Source organism: Dipodomys spectabilis, unplaced genomic scaffold (genome assembly GCF_019054845.1).
Source record: "Dipodomys spectabilis isolate Male_0828 unplaced genomic scaffold, ASM1905484v1 ptg000147l, whole genome shotgun sequence".
NCBI lineage: Eukaryota > Metazoa > Chordata > Mammalia > Rodentia > Heteromyidae > Dipodomys > Dipodomys spectabilis.
In genome coordinates, this window is record NW_024870824.1 from 2,152,619 (window position 1) to 2,177,220 (window position 24,602).

General features: G+C 34.7%; 1 protein-coding gene across 2 annotated transcripts in view; it reads right to left on the reverse strand.

Moving 5' to 3' along the window:
- Positions 1-2,209: 2,209 nt before the first annotated feature.
- Positions 2,210-24,602, reverse strand: part of Pja2 (praja ring finger ubiquitin ligase 2) — a 58,474-nt gene continuing 36,081 nt past the window's right edge. For both annotated transcript variants that reach the window (XM_042692186.1, XM_042692185.1), the window contains 5 exons: positions 22,832-23,017; positions 16,876-16,987; positions 6,974-7,088; positions 6,287-6,408; positions 2,210-4,843 (listed from right to left, as the gene is read on the reverse strand). In XM_042692186.1, coding sequence (XP_042548120.1) covers positions 4,718-4,843; positions 6,287-6,408; positions 6,974-7,088; positions 16,876-16,987; positions 22,832-23,017 — 661 coding nt within the window. In that variant the 3' untranslated portion in view covers positions 2,210-4,717. The remainder of the gene's footprint in view (positions 4,844-6,286; positions 6,409-6,973; positions 7,089-16,875; positions 16,988-22,831; positions 23,018-24,602) is intronic.

The following is a 24,602-nucleotide window of genomic DNA, read 5'->3' on the forward strand; positions in this document are numbered from 1 at the left end:
CTAGCAAAATGCCTCTTGACGATGATGAGAATGGCTAAGAAGGAAATCTTTCTGAAAAGACCTCTTCACCAATTTTTCACTGTAAAAACAGTACCCTGATTATAAAATAAGAACATAAGATATAACAAACTTCTACATTATTCATCATTATTAATTGGCCAGGTATAGAACCTTTCAGAAAAATTAATAACTTTTTATTTAATAAAGTTTCCTTATCAGCTCATAAGGTGAATAAGATGCTGTTAATAATTTTTATCTGAACGGTGAAGCTTGTTAAGTTTGGGCAAGGGGAGGAGGATGAGGGATAGTCATAAAGTGAGTACATTGTAATACATATATGGACTTGCCTAAATGAAACTCTCTGTACATTAATACTAATAAAAATAGAAAAAATTATAAGTGAAATGTACACCAACTTCAAAAGGTAATACTAAAAACAATGATGGAAACCAAGCTTACTTCCCTATTCCCTAGGACTTTTCATATCAACAAAAAATATTTTTACTTTTATCCATGAACCAGTAGTACTGGATCTGTAGTCATTTCTCTATTATTAATACTTCAAATATAATTAGGTGATACTATTTCTAATATAGCTTTTGAGAGGGGGAAATATTTTGGAAAGCAGCTAGAAAAGAACAGAACACAGTCTCAGAGAGAATGAGGCTTTTTCAGTGGTTTGCATTGTCCTTCTTGGTTCAATGTATCAGCAAACTAAGATTCTTTCAAAAAGAGTATCTGATTGCTAAACATGACAAAAATTTATGGTGTCCTTTTTAGAAAAAGAGAGAAGAGCACATAAGGTGATTGGAAGTTGCTTCAACAAGCCTCCTGGGAACTCTACCCACCTGGGTGGGCAGACTATAAGTAGCATTCTGAGCAAAGCCTGTATTCCATCCTGAACTAGTCCATATTTATCAATACCTAAACAAAGCTATACTTTATTACAACTGGAACTGACACAGACTAAGAGAGAAGTAACCAAAAAACATAAGGACCTTTTTTAGTTAAATTCTGTGAGGATGTCATCCTCCACTTAGGTTAAGAATACCTATGAAATTCTGTAGCAAGAGACAAATGTGATATGTTTGCCTAATAATGATGGTGGCATTAGTAACAAGGTGCATCAAGAACAACCATAAGAGAATCATTTTTAAGTTAACAATAATATCCCTGAACTCTGTTCTAGTTAGATTACAGAATTATGTTCAATTCCAATCCAACCCACTATGGTCTGGAAGAGATAACGTAAGATTACATAAAGTGATGCCCAAGGAAACCAAGGAGCCACACAGAAGAGACACAACTTCTCTGCCTAGTTTCATACATGTGCTACTAATACAGAATACTCTTTTAACAATGCAACCCATGACTTGGAAGGGTGCTAGGCAGCTCCACCCAACAGTGACTGAATAAAAATTATGATACAATTACAAAAGGACTTTTGTACTTTAGCAGAGATATACCACTGCTATTTTCTGGTCTTAGACTGTATTTTTCTATCACAAGTTTATTATACTAGGAGAAAATAACAATTCAAAACTTGCTAAAGTTTCTAAATAAAATGCGCCCCCCTGGGCTGGGAAGTTGGCTCAATGGTAGAGTGTTTGCCTCGCATGCATGAGGCCCTGGGTTCGATTCCTCAGTACCACATAAGCAGAAAAAAGCCGGAAGTGGTACTGTGGCTCAAGGATAGAGTGCTACCCTTGAGCTGAAGAGCTGAGGGACAGGATCCAGGCCCAGAGTTCAACCTCCACAACCGACAAAAAACCCACACACAAAAAAATGCTCCCCCCTTGTTAATTTAAGCTTAACAAACTCTGCCAGCATCCAATTGATAGTTCTGAAATGAGTGATATATTTGAATCCTTTATAAACCATGAACAATCTTTCTAAATGAGCTGATTTAATAACATATCCATTGATTTAGAGATAGTCACTGAGGTGAGGCAAGCCTCCTTCCCCAAACTGAGTTACTGAAGTCCTGAGTCAATATGGAAACCCGATCTGCAGAAACCAGACTGAGAAGAGAAGGCAACTATTCCTTCAGAGCTTCTCTAACAGTTCGAAGTCCACCAATTTCCACGTTCAACTAAAACAAAGTCAAACAGCATGAACCCATTCTTGTGTTCTTCGCTATTAACTCTCAATCCTTTAAGGGCTACATTACAGAAGGGATATGATTACACAATTAAATATTAGAAATAACCACTGAGTATATCCTGTTTATTGTTTATGATTTACACAGAAAATGATGGGCTGGGGTTATAGAACAATAAACCAATTATTACATTTAGACCTGGGCTTTTGAAAAACTTGCATTCCATTTTAACAGTTCATATATATTTAACAGCTTATATATAAATCCAGATCACAAATAATCTTAAAGAGTTAGTTAGCTTTGTGATAAACGATTATGAAACACAAAAGAAAACCACATAAATCTAACTTAAATATCAGCATTCATATTATAAGAAATAAGAAAATGTTCAAAAAAATAAAATTATTAGATCATCACAACATGGAGAAATAAGATAAACAATATTTTATTAATATTCATATCTACTTCTAATATACCTTCATATATTCATAACTTTTTCAAAAGGATCCAAGATAAGATCAATATTTTGGGGTCTGAACTTATCAGCCTCAGCTTCTACTGGCTTATTTCCATAAAGTCCTAAAATTTCCATATTCTTTTTAAAAACTTTAACCTAACTCTCATTCAACTTTTCTCCTTTATAGCAGCCATTTGAAGGTAAGGAGCCAACAGTAAAGGACAGTAACAGATGGGGCAAAAAGAACAACAGCTCTGATGTTTAGCTCAACACTGCTGGTTGAATTTAGAAATTAAAAAAAATCTCGTAACAACTGGCAGATAACAGCAAAATTTTAATAGACAAAGAAGAAATATTTTCTTTGGGACAGCTGCTATCTAGGAGAAGAAAACCAAGGTCCCTTAATACTATCTAAATATAGTGAGTGGCTTATTACAGAGAAATCTGAAGCAATTTTAAGTTTAACCAGTAAGTGTTACAACAGATTAACACTACTTGAAAAGAAAATGAAACAACAACAACAAAATCACACTAGCCACAATTTCCACAATATACACATAAGAACTAATTGCAATCTGATTTGACTCCATGACACTAACTGATCATCGATGAATATGGCATGGAAAGATCACATAGTAGAAAACAAGCAGAGATTAGTTTATATAACAGTTTATATACATCAGAAGGAAAACATGCTAGCTAATGCAACATTAAGGCCTGAATGTAAGCATTTCCAAAGTCACAGAAGCCCCAATGAACCCCTAAATTACAAATTCACCACATTTCATGCATGCATTGCTCACTTTTGTTTTACCCATAAAAGGATACAGTATTTTGCTGTAAATACCAGACACATTTACAATATTTGCAAAAATTAGAATGCAAGTGTTATGTTCCTTATACTTTTAAGAGCCTCAAATGTACCAACAGTGAAAATTCATTTAATTTTAAGACTGGAGAAAAGAGACAGAATATAAATATTCAGAGAAATTACACAAATAAATGTAATTCTGCATTTGGGAAGTCACATAAATATTTTCCAAACTAAATTTCAGTGAACCACTTGAATGGATATACACTCATTGTGTGCTTTACTATTTTACTTGCTCAACTGTGATATTCTAAAAGCCACTGTTCTATAGTGTTCATAGCAAATCACATCTATAAGTTCATTACTATGCCTGCTTGTATACAAACTTGCCTGTTGCATGTGATCACCTACAAAGCCATTTCATTTTCACTAGAAGTTATATAATTATAAAGGTGACTCTATGCAAGTTTTCAGACCTTCCAAAATATTTCAGAACCAAAGTTACCTGAAACAAACTATCCAATACTTACTAAACAAATGTGCCAAGTGTGCTCTGAACTTTCAAGTTTAACTTTTACCAAGTAGAAACAGTTCGATAAGCACTGAAGAGAGTTTTATAAGGCTATCAAATTCATCTCACTGTACCAAGCATTGAGTATTAAATTCCTCATATGCCTCATTGACCTTATTTGAAGCACATCCGCTGTTTACTGAATTTTAATGTCTAGCCATCTCAGGAGGGTTTATATCTAAGATTTAAATTTTTGTGTTATTTTGGCCAAATTTAGCCCATTGCCAGGCACTTAAATAGTCCTTATTTTAAACCAAGACAGAAGTATAGACAATTTCCTAAAAAACTTCTCAGTATTATAAACTAAGAGGTTTCAATTTAGCAAAAGCAAAGGGATCGGTGCAAAAGCATGCTTTAGAATTCATCTTATTTCCAAATGAAACCAATTTTACTATTGTGTTCACGGTTCACATTTGAGCGAATAGGAAAGCTTAATTATAATCTCTTAGTGGCATACTTTAGACAAAACCAGTAACATGTGCCACATAGATGACTATTTCTTTTGGAGAGCATTGACTGATAAGCTTGACTTTACACTTAATACCAACATACTCAACTAAAGAAAATGGATGCACTGTTTGAACATTCAGCTTGAAAATGTTGAGTACTTTCTGCAAACCTAAACTCAGTTTAGAAAGGCTATTACTCTCTTTCTAAACTATGGCATATACTATATATAGCACTTTAAATATATTTATATATAATTATTTGCACATCAGACTTAGAAGGAATTTGCAGATTTACTTTGATAGACTGATTTCATCGCAACTTTTAGATTTAGGGGGCTTCTGCAGTAGTGTCGTTTGAAGGTGGGGCATCAGGATCAGGCTCCGAGGAAGCAGCTGCAGATGCTTCAATAACTGCAGGTGGGAAATGACGGCGGCACACAGGGCATGTTCCCGACTGGAGGGAAAAGAACAAGTTAACAGCCACCTGAAACATCTGAACTGCCACACAAGTATCTTTATACAGAGAGATTGTATCATTATCCAAATATCAAATAAAATACCTTAAAAAAGTAAACTTTACAGCAAAATGTTAATACCATTCCTATGTTCGTCAATCATAATGTCTTAGAGGGGTAACAATGAATTCAATTTAATTTAATAAAAATTTTAATTTAATTGAATTTAATAATAATGTGACTTTTTAAAGGTTTTTTTTTTCTTGGCAGTACTGGAGTTTGAACTCAGAACCTTGTGGGGCTAGGCAAGCATTCTACTGACCATTTGAAGCCACATCCCCAGCCCTCATTTAATGAGTTTTAATTAAGAGTTTCACACTTAAGCCACTGATGCTGTGAAAACAGACTGAGAAAGAATCACAGGGTATGTCCTCATGGAAGGCAGTTTAACTTGACAATGCCTTGTATAGAGTTACCTATTTATTATTTATCTCTTATCCATAAGAAAAATCATCCAGAATACTATTTTCCAAACTATGTTCTGAAGGAGAAAGTGATCAAAGAAAGCAATATTTAAAAAAATATTTCAGAATAAAAGATTTTTATCTCCATTTAGAATGCCAAGAAGCCTCATGAGATAGCAAGCACACAGAACCTCCACATGGCAATAAGAAACAGTAAGTAGTGTAGCATGTTGTAAGTATTAGCCAAACTTTGTAATGTGCATCATGAATTTATGTTGTGCTTTTGTTATTAATAGAGTAACAATTTACCACATTTTTAATAAGTTTTAATCTGATATGATTTTTTAAAACATGCACAGGGTACTTACTTCCAAGTACAAATGATTATCTTATTTAGTTCTCCCAGCACTATACGTGTATACATACATACATATGATTTGTACATATAAACATACGAATACCATAAAAAATGTTCAAAACAATATATTAGGAAGCTAGCAATAATCAACTGTACAACTCTGATCTAACCTCAAATAAGCATTGTATTTCAGACTTTGATCACTTAATTGGCAAGTATGTCTCAAATGAAACATGAAATTTGGAATAGATACTGCTTTTGTAGAGAAGTTAACTGGGAAACAGTTGTCTCAGTCTATCATTTTATAAATTAAAAAATATTCTTCTTGGTGAAAATTTGTCAGATTCTGGGTTTTCATGTGTTTTCAGTAATACCAACACACATTTGCAGAATAATTGTTACAATACTGAGTAGAATCGAAGACTTCTTTCCTTAAGATAGGTTTGAAAACACCAAATTTCATGGTTGGGATTAAAAATAGTGCTTACTGCCTATGACTAAAGGCAACCATGAAGTAATACAAACAAGCAGTTAAATAATTAGACTTAAAAGGCATATGATTACTGTTAACTTAGAAGAAAGTGTTAAGTATTAACATTTAAAGAAAATCTAAAGCTTACCTTCTGTAGCCAAATTGAGACACATGGTTTGTGAAAGAAATGGTGACAGGGCAGCTCGGTTGCAATATCATCCTTAATATACTCACTGCAACAGATGGGGCAGCACTGCTCCTGACCAATAGCTGAAACATAAATCATTTAGAGTAAATTTAATAAATACTGCTTTTGTACAAAAGTTGAATGGAAAACATTTGTATCAGCTTACCATGTTACAAATTAGAAAATATTCTACTAGGTGAACATTTGTCAGACTCTGGCTTCTACAGAAAACTGAAACAAGCCAGGCGCTGGTGGCTCACCCCTGTAATCCTAGCTACTCAGGAGGCTGAGATCTGAGGATCGCGGTTCAAAGCCAGCCCGGGCAGGAGAGACCGTGAGACCCCTATCTCCAATAAACCACCAGAAAACCGGAAGTGGCGCTGTAGCTCAAGTGGTAGAGCGCTCGCCTTGAGCTGAAGAGCTGAAGGACAGCGCCCAGGCCCAGAGTTCAAGCCCCACGGCCGACAAAAAAAAAAAAAAGAAAACTGAAACATACTTAAATCTACAATGTGTCATATAAGCCCACTTTGCCCTTACCAGTGTGGTCTTCAAGAACCAGAGTCACACACACGGCCGACAAAAAAAAAAAAAGAAAACTGAAACATACTTAAATCTACAATGTGTCATATAAGCCCACTTTGCCCTTACCAGTGTGGTCTTCAAGAACCAGAGTCTCTGGAAGCCCATCAATGCTCTCCTTACTGGCTGGGGGATTGGCCACTTCCACATCCACTGCAAGAGACTCTAAATGTGCCAGTGCAGTCTGAAAGACAAAAGTTACAGTCTTTAGTTATAAAGTACTTTAACAGTACTGGGAAACTGTTTTTAAAGTATCTTAAAAGTTATATTCACTCTACTCTGTTATTAGTCTTTTCTCCTTTTAACCTTCTTCTAAAAGGAACCACAACCATTAAATCAAAACATAAACACACATACTCAGAAACACATCCCATTGCTTCACACAGACAATCTATTTTATCTGAGTAATCATCAACTTGTACATTACAATTATTTTTTCAGAGAAGCTGCTGTCTTACAATTTTTAGGAGCACTTTTGTAGGATAAACAGTATGTAGAAAGTGGACATTTCTTTTGCACTGATTATTTTTTCTCTTTACTATTATCTTCAAACAGTCGCACAAAAGGCTTCAATTTAACATGACTATTTGAGTATACCATGTATCTTGATCAGTATTACCACTTCCATCGTTCTTCCCTGCCCTCTGATCGATCTCATCCCCACCCATCTCAAGTTAATCTGTTTCTATTTTCACATGTGTACATTGCTTTTAATGGTTGCATTTGCCTGCCATTCCTCTTTCCATTTGTCTCTAACACCCTGTGAGCTGGGGTCATGCTTCCTGCTGTTTCCCCTTGTAACACAGAAGGCATATACCACTATATCCAACTTCTTCCACTCAGACTGAGTCTTTCAGATTTTTCTGAATGGCTGGCCTAGAACCTTGATCTTCCCAGTCTCAAGGTCTCATAAAGCTAGGATGACAGGCACTCAGTTACGGGTTAAGAAGGGTCCTTATGTATATGTCCCGGCTGGTTTCAAACTGTAATTCTTTAGTTCTTAAACCTCCCAAATAGCTTAGATATTAGAGTGAGCTACCAGCACCCAACTAGAAAGTGAAACGTTTTTAAAAGTGCACTTCACAGGAGATAAAATGTGGTGAGGTTACTGGATGCTCGAGGGACAATAGCAACTAATGCCTTATCTACTACTGGCAGTCAGCATACCCACATTGCCAGCTCTCAAGCATTAGTAGGTTATCTGGGTAGTGAATTTCATTTAGAGATAAAAGTGTCTATATAAAATCATAGTTCAAAGAATGGTGAAAAGAACATTAGATGGTATGGCCACCTAGAAGGGTATTCTCTTTCTTTTTGGTACAAATTAGATGAGAATGACAGGATTTTGAACTCAGGGCCTCACTATATCCCTGAGCTATGCCTCTAGCTCTTTTTACTTTTAAAAATTATTTTTCCGGGCTGGGAAGGTGGCCCAGTGGTAGAGCACTTACCTTGCATGCATGAGGCCCTGGGTTCGATTCCTCAGCACCACATAAGCATAAAGAAAAAAGCTGGAAGTGGTACTGTGACTCAAGTGGTAGAGCGCTAGCCTTGAGCTGAAGAGCTGAGGGACAGCACCCAGGCCCAGAGTTCAGGCCCATGACCAGACCCCCCCACCCAAAAAATTTATTTTTCAGATAGAGTCTCATGTGTTTGCCTTATACCATAATTCTTCTACCTTAACCTCTTCAGTACCTGGGATTACAGATATATACCACGTTCACATTGTTTGCTGGTGTCTTGCTAACTTTCCCTCAAATTGGCCTCAAACAGTAATCCTCCAAAGTAGCCAGGATTATAGGTGTCTATCACCATCCCTGGCCCTGTATAATTACACATTCTCAGTGAATGTGCTGCTTCTTCTGACTGGCGTTTATCATCAGTGATGGCAAAGTCCTATCTTGTCTAGAAAGTCTGTTCGTGGTTCCATATCACACTGGTATCTTTTCTCTGAACTGCTACTACTCAACAAAATAATATTATACAAGTTTAAAACCTACTTGTTAGTAGTGTCTTCTAATTATACTAATGTAATAGCTATGAAAGCCCTTAACATCTAGTATAATACTTTGCTGTTGAGATGGCTATTAAATGGTCCTCAAAACTTTGTAATCAGGAATATAGCAAAATGGTATAGCTACTACAGAAAACAGCGAGTCTTCAATAAGAATACAAATAAAATTACCATGTAATTCAGCAATTCTATTTCTGGCCATATACCTAAAATCTAAACCTAAAATTGAAAGTAAAGACTAGAATGAATATTGTGATTATTGGTCACTGCAGCATTATAAATAACAGCCATATGATAGGAGCAATAAAAGAGGTTAGTGGATGAGTTTGGTCCTCAGCTCTGGGGAAAAAAAAAGAAAAAGAAAAAGAAAAAGGAATGAGATTCTGATACATGGTGCAGCATGGATGAAGTCTAAAGACATTGTGCCAAGTGGAATAAGCCAGAAGGATAAACATTATTTTATTCCATGTATATGAGGTTCCTAAAGTAGTAAATTCTATAAAGACAAATGGTAAAATGGAGGTTTGGCAGGGGAAAAGGAGAGGGAAATATAAGGAATTAGTTTCTAACAAGATGAATGTACTAATGACACTTAACTTCATGCTTTAGTCAAAGCAATAAATTTTATGTTTATTTCAGCACAATAAAAAACAAAAAAGTTTGTCTTCCTACACAGGAGCTAGATTTGTCTGATAGCTACCATTGTATTTCTTTGGCTGGCAAACACAATCTTTCATATGCTTAAGAGTCTAGCATAATTTTTCCTACTGCACAGACTTATAATAGAGCACAGGGCTAAGTCCAAAGCAAAAGTACCCCCCCCCCCCCAAAAAAAAGGGAAAATGAATGTGCTAATTGTTGCTTCACAGATCCAAATTCAACTTTCATTTATGCTGTTTGTTGTAAAGCCCTTGGTCAGCTAACATGGTCTGAAACTAACATGGTCAAACAGAGGGTGCTGAAGAGACATCCACAGGAAGAGACTTTGCTTCTTAGTTCCAGCAGCATAGGAGGCATCCTTAGACAGGCATATCTCCAGCACCAGGCTCAGGCTCCTCAGTGCACATGGCTGTGCACTTGTGGCTTCTCCTCACTTCTAAAGCACACTTAAGTGTCTGTACTGCCTAGCAACTGTAGTATACAGTGACAAGAACTTCTCCTGGCACTTACTTTGGTTTTTATAGTAGTAAGTACAGTTAGTCACTTTATTGTGAACAGCTTCTCTAATGATCAGAGACCAGACTTTTTGCCAAGTTCCTATAAGCCATGGCTATGCCCTCCCAACAAAGTCTGGATTTCAGCTGTGGGGACTGGAAAATACAGCGTTCCATCTCAACCTGAAAACTGTCCTTAATTCTGAAATTCATAAATTCTTTACTCATTTATCCTTAAAAACAAACTGATCATTTATTATTCTAATCTCCTAGTGCAGATAATAATAATAAAGTTTTTGACAATAGTTTGTCTCTTTTTTGACTGGTACAGATTGGTACTGGGAGCGGTCCCAGGACACAGACCTGCAAGAATCAGATTTGGAGGTTGATTTGGTTGGACCTTTGGGCTTAAGCTCACAGGAATGAGATGCTAGGGGCCCATGGACTTTGTGAAGCTCTCACTATGGCTGTAACTGTGATGAACTGCTAACAAGAAGGCACCTATGGTGCAAGTACAGGTAACACCTGCATTTGATTTGATGGCAGTAATGCTTTGCCCATAGCACTATGGTGGAAGATGGATTGTCCTTAATGTCTTTGAGCACTTAAATAGAAAAGCCACAAATACAAAGCTGTTAACTATCAGCTGAAGACACAGTATGGGAGCCAGAGCTTTTGTGACAGGCCTTTAAGAAATCTATTCTTTCTGAAAATGAAATATTATGTGTAGATTGCTAAGTTAAAGTGAGAGTAAAGGTGGCTCATTGGTAGAGTGCTTGCCTTGCATGCATGAGGTCCTGGGTTTGCTACCTTAGCACCACATAAGCAGAAAAAGCTGGAAGTGGAGCTGGGGCTCAAGTGGTAAAGCACTCATCTTGAGCTGAAGAGCTGAGGGAAAGCGCCCAAGCCCAGAGATTAGGATTCAAGACCAGCAAAAAAAAAAGTGAGTAAAAATCTGTGTTACCAAATTCCTAAAATAATTGTACCATTGGGTCAGGAATGTGATTCTCAATCTTGGAATGTAGTGAAAGTACAAACTTGAATCTTCCAGTCACTCTGAGCTATCTTTTACTGCTGGATGATGTCTGCTCTCCACCAAGCATACTTTGTTTGAAAACTCTGTAATAATTTGTCTGCAGAGTCCATCTCTTAGCTCTTTAATACCAACAGTAGGGCACCACAAACCTTCAAGAAATGTAGGTTGGCATTACCCACATACAGACTCAAGGACTAGCAGTTTAGCATGTTTATTTGCTTGTTTTCGGTATATACTTAATTATATATGCTAATTTTCTTTTTTCTCCATTTTTCTTTTTCATATGCCAGTTGTTAGAAATTGTATGTATAATTTTGAATTAAAATAAGAGATATCCAGGATGGCTGGATTTGTGGAGCAATTGGTATAGCTAGTCAAAGATATAAGGATCTTAAGACTATACACCTACGAATTCTGGGGAAAAAGTAAATAAAAACTTGATTTAGAGTACCTTGTTAGTAAAATACAGTTTACTGTTGGATAGGAGTTCAAATGTACATTGGAAAGTGTATACAGAAATGCAAATCAAAACTATACTGTAAAGGCCAGGTGTGGTGGCATGAACTATTAATCTTGGCAATGAAATCTGAGGTAGGAGAATGGCATGTTTGAGGCCAGTCTGGTCTACACTGACCCTGTCCTCAAAAAACAAACAACAACAACAACAACAACAACAGAAATTACATTGAAATTCCATCTCACCACAGACAGAATGACTAAGAAAACAATTAATGCTGACAAGGATAAGGTGAAGAGTGGGAGAGGAAGAAACCCCTTCCATTGTTGTGGGAATGTAAATTAGTACAAGTATGGAAATCATTATAGAGATTTCTCAAAAAAGTAAAAATAGAACTATATATGGTCTAGCAATACACCTCTCCTGGGTATATACCCAAAAGAATGTAAATCTGCATATACCACAGATACCTGCACACCTATGTTTACATCAGCACCATTCACAATAGCCAACTTAGGGAATAAGACTAGGTTTTGCCTATCAGCTAATGAATGGATAAGAAAATGTGCTGTACACACAGTGAAGTATTATTCAGCCACAAATAATGAAATTATGCTATACTGCAAGAAAACAGGTGGAACTAGAGATCATGTTAAGCAAAATAAGCCAGACACCTAAAGGCAAGGACTTCTCTCATATGCAGAATCTACATTAAAAAAAAAACACCCTGAATATGCAAGTGGGACTGTTGGAGAAGAGAGTAGATCCAGCTGAAGGGGAGAGGGAGATAAGAAAGGGCGATGGGTAGCAAATATGACTGAATATATTACATACAAGAATGAAGATGTCATAAGTAAGCCCATTAAAAAGAATGAGAAACTAAAAAACTTAATAGCAATTAAGAAAGCATTTTATTTTTGTATCGTTCCAATTTTTTTAGTATATGTGTTGCCAAAGCGAACACAAGAAAACATTTTTAAAAATGCATATGGAAACTCAGCAGCCAAACCAAACAATAGTCATCAAATTATTGTTCCTCAAATCCAAATTCTCTATTTTTGTCAGCTTTGTGAAAATGGATCTGGGCCATTTTAATATTTCCTTCTAACAACTCTCACAACGTTAGGCTCTGTTTGCAAAGGAATGAAGAAGAGACACTGTGGGAGGAACAGGCTTTGCTTTTGATGCTAGTGTGCTTGCTGCACACTAATGGCAGCTCTTGTAGTGAAGGGGCCAGCAGCATCCCCAGCACCCACTTTGGACAGCTCTGTAGCACCATGCTTTCAGTTATTCCTAACTTTATCTTAACTGTATTCACAGTTATTCCTATAGCTTTCCCTGGCACTTAGGAGCACTGTGTTCCAGCAATCCAGTGTACAGCTTTCCAGTAAGTTCTGCCAACATGGTACAAAAGCCACTTCTCGGCCATCCAGTGAGCCACAGCTGTGCAATTTATATCAAGGTTTAGATTTCAACCTTGGGATAGAAAGAGACTCTTCTTAGAGTGTTCTAAGTTAGCTAGATGGCTGGTCGCTTTTCCCCATATATACTTTTCATATATTTTTTTAATTATCTTTTTATTTTAGCTATTTGTTACTCTAAACTCTTGTAGTTAATGATCACTAAGAAACAGTAATACCCTATCTGGTCTTTTCTTTCTTATATAGCTATCTACAGATCCTGCTTAAAAAGAGCTCATCTATGATCCAAATATAAAGACTGGTTAATAATAACTTCTGTGTGGGGAGATTATTCCAGGTTGTGTTTTGATATATGTTGTTTCAATGTTTTATAATCCCTTTCTCTAATGATCTGCACATTTGTGGTGATAATAATTAACACCAAGAATTTAATATATTTAGCAATTTACCTTTATACATATGTTTAAAATAATCTGGAGTCATTTATAAGCAACAAAAGCAAAAGACATCATTTTCTATGCATGACTATGAAATATCTAAAAAAAAAAGCCTACATCTTTAGGAAGGACAGTGTATTTTCAAGTTACTATGAGTTACAACTAAATAGTTTGAATAGCACAAATCAGTTTAAGGTAGCATAATACTTTGTTAGTACAAAACTCATTTTCTGAAGAAAGGAGAATTTAGTTTTTGAAGAGTAAGACTTATAACAAATGACATAATGGTCACTTAATGCTAATTTGAATGACTAATCCTCTATCAAGATTTGCTAGTTTGACTGCTGACTTGACTGTACCTATGAATCTACCAATTCCTGACAACTTAGCATTCTACTAAGTATTTTGCTATATGCTTTAGCACAATCCAGTAGGCAGACTTTATTATTCCGTGTTCCGTGTGTGTGTGTGTGTGCGTGCGTGTGTATTCTCCCTATGAATATATGAATAAAGACTCTTCAAAGAGTCCATGAGTGTGTGAGGTCTGAAAGGAAGCAATAAGTCATGCTTTCTTAAACCAATATACTTAAAATTGTAACTGTAGCTGAAGTATCACACTGGATCTCTGTTCAAATATTCTATTTATGTCAACTTTTCTTCAACTTTATAAATCAGAACACACTGTTGTACCATTCGGAGGAACAGTCTAAAATACTGGGGTAAATCTAAATTTTGGCAACTGAACAATAAATCTTTCCAAGTGGCTTTAAAAAAAATCAAAGCTTTGCTTTGAAAACAATTGAAGCTGGTTAAGTTGATGTAACTTTTAGAATATTTCAAAAGCAGTGAGTAACAAGGTTATGATAAAACTCCTTCCTTATTAAGTCATTTATGTAAATGACACCTCAATCTTTACATTCATAAAGATAAAATTCATGTTGAATTATGTCTCATTCTAGGAATAAACTCACAAAATAATGGGAAAGAGAAAGTTCCATTGTACTAAGGAATGCTATTTCCAGAAAAATTTTATGTTTAAATAGGTGTTAACCATGATTTTCAACTTATCTATGATTAACTGAATACTATTAACTGGAACTCAAGCCATTTGTTTTACATTAGAAATTTTTAATATTTTCTTGAAAAGAAATATGAAGGGAAAATTACTACTTAAATTTATGCCAAAAGTTTTAGATACCAACATAAATGTGCAAAGAAACGTGTTTTTTTTCAGATCTGGGAGTATGTAGCAAGCCTTAATATTGTTTTAAAAGGTTAAAACTGTTCCTTATTTTATCCTCCCTTCATGCAAGTATGAGACATAGATATGAAACTAATGCATATTGACAAGATTTTTACCAAAAGCTACTATTGAAACAGAAAGGTAAGTCTAGTACTGGAAAAATACCAGAAATGCAAACACTAACTTATAAAATATAAGATATAGGGTTGCTGAAATAGTAAAAGCATAGTTTCTTTTTTTTCTTATTTTGCTTTATTTAAAGAACATTAGAGTTAGATATAAAAAGAAACTTTGTAAGTTTTTTTAGTTTCATTTTTCAAAATGGATGAATGAATGCACAGTAAATAGGAAAAATTAAAAATTCTGTACAATAATAGGAAAAGAGAATGCACTGACTCTGTAGTGTGAAACACTTCAATCAAATTCAATGAAGCAGAGCACTGAAATATGAGGGAGCTGCTGTGTAGAAAGGAGAGGCTTAAAGCCATTAACCAGAAGCAGGGCACAGTGTTAAAAAGTGACTATGAAATTGACAGTGTCACTGGGTTGCTCATTAGCAAAAGCCCAGAAAAGATGAAGCTGTAAGTTCCTAGACATGCTGTTCTTTCTCGCTTGTCTTTATTCATCTGCCAATGCCTAGATGATCTCCACAATCCACCTCTCCAGCTCCTTTCAAGATTCCAATCAAATGTAACATTTCTCATTAGTAATAAATGTTACATTTTTTATTTTCAACACTTCTTTTAAAGTTATTTTAAAGATATCTCTATACTGTAAGAAATCATAATCCACTAGCATGAACAATGTTTTAAGTACTAAGAATCCAGATTCTACAATCTGTAATCAATATGTTATTGTAGCTCAACATAGTAAGCAATCCTTAATCTTATTATGTGTCTAATATAAGCTGTCATATTGTCCCAATAGTTCATACAAGTTACTGGCAAAGGAGGTTAAATAATCTGGCAAATGTCCTAAGCCTGTCTGGCAATACTGACGTTTTTGAACTTCATAATATCCACTGTGGTAATTTTGAGAAAATATAGAGCATAATAAGTACAACAACCTCCATGAAGATTATATACGTGTGTGTGTGTGTGTGTGTGTGTGTGTGTGTGTGTGTGTGTGTGTGTGTGTGTGTGTGTGTGTGTGTGTGTGTGTGTGTGTGTGTGTGTGTGTGTATATATATATGTATGTATGTATGTCTGTCTGTCTATAACTGCCAAAGCAGAGCTAGTATCAGTGCATGTGAAGCATGTGTGTATCATCCATCTAACTTGGGGGTGGGGAATCTTTTCTGTCAAGGACCATTTGGATATTTAGAATAACACTTAAGGACTATACAAAATCATCAATACAGGCAGATAGAATGCAAGAAGCATATGCGACTATTGTGTCGTGTACCAAGTGATGCTAAGGGACTCATATAGCTCATGGGCCAGAAATTCCCTACCTTGGATCTAATTAATCACTCTAAACTGGATTTTCTTATCTCAAAAAATGTCAAAATAAAATGTTGTCATTATGGCATTCAAAGGTCTTTCATTAATTTTTGTTGTCTCACTTCTGGCTCATTCACCAAATTACTGTTCATACTCTGGAAATCACTTAAGGAGCAGTGATTTAAAGAAAGACTTCTTGTGATGAAATTCATTAGTACAGTGGCTTCTGATCTTGGGCAAATACATTTAAGAATAAGAAGCTATTTCCTGTTTTTGTGAAATAATAATAAAAAGGCAAGAGAAAGCAGCAAATGTGCCACATTTATGAAAGTAGGTGAAGTGGGACAAAGAGGAAAAAATTTCCTAATTATATTAGGTAGCAAATAAAAAGCTGTAAGAACAAAAGAAACATTTGAACATGATCTTCAATTTCACTTCACAAATAAATTTGTGCCCATATGCATATGTATAAAATATATATTATATATCTTATATGATATAATTCAATATAGGAAAATTTTATTTTACAAATGCAAACAAAACATGATTTCCATTTTGCAGTAAAAACAGAAATACTGGAACTTGAGATTAAATGGCAGGATATCAAGTGTAATTTATATATACATATGGTAATTATTAATCTGTAGTAGTTGCTATTAAGTAGATGATAAAACTATACAGTTTTTCTTCAGTGTATTTATAAGAGCACAAACATATCATGTCGTATCCAATCAATTTATCTATAGGCATGAGGGTTACTAAAATACCTCCATAGCCTGGGCTAAGCGTTCTTCTAGTGCCATGTAGGTGAGGAACTGAGGATCCACATAAGAAATAGCTTCGGCAACTCCCAGTCCATCCGCAAAGCCATCAAATAGACTGAAAAAGCAAAATCCACAACCATGATTTGGGAAATATTATTCTAAGTATGTAATTACATTAGCATTTTGATAAATTGATACATATTCTACAAACAGAAAACTTTAAAATATGTTCATGTAAACCTTCTGGGCTGAGAAGGAGGAAAAAAAATCCAAAAGCAAAGCTATGTACTAAACGTAAGTTAAAATACAATTCTATTCCCCAATAGTCTGCCAAACTCACTACATGAAGTTTATAGGGATATTCTCATATTTCTATCTCAGAAGACTACTTAAAAGAAATTATTTCTCTTGTTCAATTCTTCTGATAGTTTCCATTTATTCTATTTATGTTGGTTTCCAATCTATGTACTGGTGAAAGTGTAAGAAATTTAGTACAGTTTTAATCTACCATTAATCAAGGTTTCTTTTTCTTCTCTTACTTTGTATTATTTGTGTTTAAAATATTTTAATATTTCAAACTTTTCTCATTAATCTCTTTACCCCAACTCTGTTAAGAACTGGGTGCCTCTTATTTTAAAGCTAGAAAATTATTCATCTCTTGTTAATTCTTGTTATTTCTTTATGACCCTGAAGAAAAATATATTTCACTCTGATGCTAATCCTTTTATTTACCTCTAGACATACAAGGTTCTTCTCTTCTCTGGTTTTGGAATTAGTATTAAAAGTTTTGGAAACCTAAAGCATGTCCCTCTTCTCTAGTCTTGTTCCACTGGATATTTCATTCAATCTCAATTCTTTTAATTATTCTCTCTGAATGTAACTGCTAAAACACTATAATTCCAAACTTTTCCTGGAGCTGCTGACCTATCTCTAGTTATCTATGGGACACTTTGTATAGCTACTTCCATTACCTCATAAATCTACCACTAAAACACTTAATTTTGTCTAAAGGAAAAATTCTGTTGACTTCCATGCCCTATCAAAATTTGAATAGCGTAATCAAGAACATGTACACAACTTAGCTTAAAATAGTGCTAATGTCAACCTGTGTGCCATCATTAAAAATATAAATTGTGGAAACAGACACAAAAGTGTTTGATATGAAGAATATACTTTAGCTTAGTAGCACTTGGAAATCATTGAACCTCACACAATAGAAAGGAGAACTCTCATGTAGTCATAGATTTTAGAATTATAACTAATACTAAGAATTAGTAAATCTATTCCACCCTGTGATAGTAGAACCCTCTCATTTAACAGTGAGATTTAATATGAAGTAGTTGCCTTGAAATCAGTAAGATGGAGATTTAACTGAGTCATATTTAACATGAAAAGATTAATTGTGATTGTTTCTTCATCTTTAAAATAAGCTGAGTAGATACATAAAAATTCCAGGCACAGATGTGACAACAATGTAGGTAGTACATTCCCTACACTCAGAACACATTGCTTTCCAAGGTGGTACTCTAAGTGTGGAACAACTCTGCTCTTCTAGAAGAATAAAACTTATGGGAAATAATATTCCTACTGATAACCCTAACCCTTTTGCTTTATATGTACTTCTTGAAGCAAAATAAATTACGCCACTTTCTATAAAAATCCCTTCAAATGACTGAAGAAAATTATCTCTCAATTATTATTTTCTTCTTCAGGCTAAACAAATTTACATAGTCAAGCCTGACATTAAGTTGTAATTTGGCCTTTGCAGAATAATTCATTAGTGGTGAAAATTTTAACATTAATAGAAGGAGCATGGCAACAACAGTCTGAAACATGGCTCCATAATCAAATAATCAGAATTCATACTACTAGTAAGAGAATACTCTGCCACCAACTACCTTCTGTTAAGAATAAAGAAGGAGCTGGGTGCTGGTGGCACATATCTGTAATCCTAGCTACTCAGGAGGCTGAGATCTGAGGATCAGGAGTCAAAGGTAGGAAAGTCTATAAGACTCTTATATCCAATTAACCACTGGAAAACTGAAAGTGGCACTGTGGTTCAAGTGGTAGAGTGCTTGCCTTGAGCTAAAGAGCTTAGGGACAGGGCCCAGGCCCAGAGTTTAAGGCCCCATCACTGACAAAAAAAAAAAAAAAAAAAGAATAAAGAAGACAGCACTTGTTCTGCTAAAAATCTCTAAATGCAAAGAGTAGTCCTGGATTACAGCAGAAAAAGCTTTCTCTAAAGACAACTATTGGCAAGAAGTATAGATTAAACTAGTAATGTAGCATGCTTAATTATGTGACTTCAATAATATATAAAGAAATATAGTTATATAAAGAAATGTTCTTGGAAGGGAGGGAGGGAGGGGATGGTAGGGGGAAAACAATGGAGGGGGTAACAATGTTCAAGAGGAAGTGTACTCATAACCTCACTCATGTAACTGTAACCCTCTGTATAGTAGCTTTACAATAAAAAAAAAAAAAAAAAAAAAGAAATGTTCTTTTTGCTTAAGAAATCCATTCTAAATTTTATAGGTAAATAAATCATATCTGTAACAATCATAAGAAAGTCAATAAAAAAACTTTACCATAAATATAGAAAAAAGAAAATGATAACTTAAAAATGTTTTGAAATGTTAACATTTAAGCCAGGTGTGGTAGTGGTGCCTTAATCCCTTCTATTAGGGAGGCAGAGGCGAGGATCACCAGTGTAGGCAATAAAGATAGTAAGACCTATCTCAACACCATCACCACTACCATCAACAAAAATGAAGGGTTGGGGGTACATATAGCTTAAGTGATTATGCCTGAAGTCCTGAAATCAATCACTAGTATCACATTAAAATAAAATAATAAAAAAATGTTAGCATTTAGGGCATCTTAGTAAAAGATGTATGAGAATTTTCTATCATTTTTGTCACTTTTCAATAAGTCTGAATTTATTTTGAGAATCCTATTATTAAGCCATTATTACATTCATGCAGGTTTAACTTCTTACAATCTTAGCAGGTTAATAATTATAAATCTGACTTTTCACAGGAAGACAGAGAAGTTAAAAGGTTATCAATAAATAAACGGTAGGATGTTTTCTCCGTACAATTTTCTATCACAATGAGGTATGACATACTCTATTTAAAAATACTTCTGAAATGTCAATCAAAACAAATGAACTGAGGCTATTTTCCATTTTTACTTTAAACAAAAATAAGGAAACAAAAGGCTATTTTTTTTTTTTCAAATTGTGTCAAAGTTTGCCTTCATTGCCAAGAATTGCTATTACTTCCCATGGGATTTCCATTTAGCTGTTCAGATGTCATTTCAATATAAAAAATGAAATGTATATTTACCTTATGAACTTTTAGCCACAAGATGTAAATTCTTAAGAGTATTATTTATACAAATGAGAAGGTGGCATATTTAGATTTAAAAGAGTAACTTCCAATAATTTGGAAACAAAAATCAATGCTAAAATGTTTTCCCTAATTAAAAAAATATATATCTTGAAGCCATTAATTAAGCCTTAATGCCTCAAGAAGCATTAGAAAGACCATCAATGAATTAGTTCAAATTTTCAAATTAAAAGTATACTCCAAAAAGTTAAAAGTATACTCCAAAAAGATATTATTCCATTAAACTTTTAATGTGACACAACCATTTTTAAAGTTATCTGGAAAATGTATCAATTCTTAAAAGCATCCTGTATCTCACAATGTCTTCAAGTAATAGGTACTAAAGTTTAGTGGGGAGGGAGTTAAGCAGTTCATTAAACTAGTTCAATGGGTGAACAATCCTTTAAATATTAATATATACCTACAGAAAAGAGCTATAAATAATTACTTTTACAATGTAACTGAAAAAAATTCCCTTATATGAAACAATGCCTTTAAGTAAGTACAGATAACTAAACGGACTAATTATCCACTGCTGGAACACTTGGAAGAATTACTCTGTATATGAAGACAGCAGAATTAAGGAGTGCCATAGGAAGCAGAAAGCCATAATAAAAGTGAAGACATAAAAGATTAAATGGGAAGATATAAAAGCTAGAGGGCCGTTAAAGTCAAAAAGGCTGAGACTAGGTGAAACTATTGACTCTTTATAATGTTTGTGAAGTCAGAAAATAGGTTTCAGAGAATGGGTATGTTTAAAGTAGAAATACATCTTGCTTGGCTTCTATAAACCTTTTTTTCTAGCCCAGTATAGTAGCCAGGCATTATGAGCAGAGCTCATGCCCATAATCACAGCCACCTTATTGGTAGATGGCAGAATCACAATTCAAGGCCAGGTAGGCAAAAAGTTAATGAAACTTTATCTCGAGGAGCAAACCAGACAAGGTAGTGTATGTCTGTAACCCAGATACTCTAACAGTACATAATACAAGCTAGTATAAGATCATGTCAGATCAATTTACAGATGATGATACAAGCTTGACCAATGGCAATCCTATGAAATCTATCTGAAAAATAGCCAAAGCAAAAGGATGCCTGTGTAGCACAAGTGGTGGAACACTTGCATGGCTAAGTGCAAGATCCTAAGTTCAAACCTCAGTACTGCCAAGGAGTAAAAAATTAAGAAAAGACCCTCATTTTTATTTTCACAAAATGTCTGTAAAAGTCTGTTCTATGTGAGTAATTTCCTCCTCTCTGAGGAGTAAGAATAGGCATATTTAAGAAAAATCTTAAGGAGGGGCTGGGAAGGTGGCTCAGTGGTAGAGCGCTTGCCTTGCATGCCTGAGGCCCTGGGTTCAATTCCTCAGCACCACATAAGCAAAAAGAAAAAAAGCCAGAAGTGGCACTGTGGCTCAAGTAGTAGAGTGCTAGCCTTGAGCTGAAGAGCTGAGGGACAGCGCCCAGGCCCAGAGTTCAGGTCCCAGGACCGGACTCTCCAAAAAAAAAAAAAAAAAAATCTTAAGGAGATACTGAGTTCATGATAGAACAATCTGAAGAAGCATACAAAGAAAGAAGTGAGGTCCAGAAGAAATAAATGAGTTTATCTTACATTTTTTTTGTAGTAGAATTTTAAATTAAAAAAAAAAATTCCTGTAAATATAGCCATGTAGAAGAAACAAGGTAAAACATATCAAGCCATTTTTCCTCTAAGAAAAAAATGACTAGAATAAACATTCTTTCTATAGCTTCATAATAGCTACTTCTAATGGAATACTGCACACTTGAAAGATAAACTCCCAATCTCTTATCAGGATACATTGTTTACATGCATGAAAATGTTACCATGGCGCTGTGGCTCAAAGAGGAAGAGCGCTCATCTTGAGCTGAAGAGCTGAGGGACAGTGCTCAGCCCCAGAGTTCAAGTCCCACAACCAACAAAAAGAAAAAAGAAAAAGAAAAAGTTACCATGAAAGACCTTTATACAGCTAATGTATGTCAATTAAAAAAATAAAACTAAGACCAACCCTTATAAGCAAAAATGGTAAAATTTGAGCATTGTATCTCAAGAATTCACAAGTCTACTTCATTTACATGCTACTGTTACTTGAAGCTACCTAATTTTTGTCAGTATTAAGTTTAACTGAAACATTTCTACAAAATACAACTGTATCTTTTATATTTCACATATAGAGAAGTAAAAGGAAAGAGATGGAAACTGAATTCTTGTGATTTCATCCTAAATTTAAAACTACTTCAAGTATTAATTAAGAGTCTATTTTTTAAGGAATATATTTAGTGTTATAAGAACATATAAACAAAATAAAAAGTAAAATATCTTCCCCATAAAAAGCATATAAATAATTAGCATATAAAGTGACTTGAGTGTCCAGGAAGAGGCCTCCAATTAGAGAATGTAGGCAAAAGGCCACACAGAGGGTGATAGCTGAAATGAGCTTTGAAGGAAAAAACTAACAACAGGAAAAAAATCAGAGATGCAGTTCCTATCAACTAAAATCATGAATGAATTTGACTCAACCAATTAAGCACTGTAATGACACTGTGCCTCATACCTCCAATCCACATCCAAATCTTCACTCACACTGGAGTCATCCTCAAGGTTATTGTTACCATCCAACATGAAAGCTTCTGGCTGTGCAAATTCATTGGCAGGCTCATTTCCTTCATCACTGCTGCTTTCATTGACTTCATTGTACTGTAACCAAGGGATTTCTCCCTCTTCCAAGGATGTATGTTCTCTAATATAAATAAGACAAAGAAAAAGAAATCTTAAAACACATTATAACATTGTTTTCTACAGAATTCTGGTTCAATGTAAGTGAAGTATTTGAGTTCTAATCTCATGATACTTTTGACACTAAAACACATTTTTATTTAAATGCCAAAATGTACAAGGAATAATTTCTAATTGCACAGGAACATATTTAGTCGATTTAGGCATTATCTATGTTCCTGCATTTTCTTTACTATAAGGGAAAAAAAAGAGAAATTCATCTGAGACTATTCGCATTTTATTTTATGTTTTGTTTGCTTTGAGACAGGGTCTCAATATGTAGCCTGAGCTGGCCTTGACTTCTCCATCCTCCAGTGTGTTTAGATTACAGATGTACATCACCATACCTGGTGATTGATTTTGAGTAGTTTCCCCTCACAAAGTAAAATTCAAATTCCTCCAATTGTCACATTAATCGCCATGATCTATGCTTTACCTTCAGTCTATTCAGATGTTGTTGCTCAACATTTTGGCCCCTGTCTTTAATGCTCCTAACTCCTCTGTTTATTCTTGGGAACACAAAAAATATTTCTACCTTGGGCACTTTTTTCTATCTGAAATATTCTTTCATCAGACTTTTTACATCACTGTTCCCTTCTTGGTTTTCAGATCAGATTTCATGTCCTTTCCTTAGAGTAGCCTGACTCAGTAGCTCTTCAGTAACTAGTTATCATATCACTCTACATTTTTTAAGTTATAGGATTCATTTTTGATAATTTCTTTTTTATTGTTATTCTACTTTCATTAGAAATATAAGTTCATGGGAACAGACATACAAATCAATGGTATGCATCAAGGAAAATAAGTATTTCAAAACAGGAGGCCAGTTCTTGTAATAAGCTGTACTGAAACAACTGGCCATCAGCCTGGAGGGAAGCTAAATCCTTTGGCATCTATTTGCCCTTAAACAAATCTGCTATAGTTTTCTGAAATGTATGTTAATGCTTCCACTGCTACTATCATTAAAACAATGAAAATATTAGAATAATGACAGAAAATTTTATATAAATCTTATGTAATTCTAAGCACAATGGAACACTGAAGCTAGAAATGGGTAAGTTTCACAATACACAGTAAATAGTCAAAACACCAAAAATATGATCACAAAATTTAATGAAAAAACTTACATTAAAATACATGTCATACAAAAAGACATTAATAAATGCAAACCAATAAATGATCAACATGACCAATAAAAAGGAGCAAAAGATATGCTTAACATGCAGAAAAGAAAATTTAAAGAGGTTTTAGATAAAAAAGGTGTCCTTTCTCATAGTAAGGTAAATGGAAATTGAGTAGTGAAATATATTTCCAACAATTGACAAAAGTAAAAAAACCTTTCATAACTTTATCAGAGGTGCTGGTAGAGATCTGAAGACAGTACTGGTAAGTTTCTTTGTAGGGACTTAGCAGTAGTTACAGAGAAGCATGTGCATGCCCACTGACCTAGTGGTTTTGCTTCTACATGTTTATTCTAAAACAAACATACACAATGTTTTTGTTGTAACATTACTTCTAACAGAAAAATGTATGGGAAAGTTTAGGTGAAA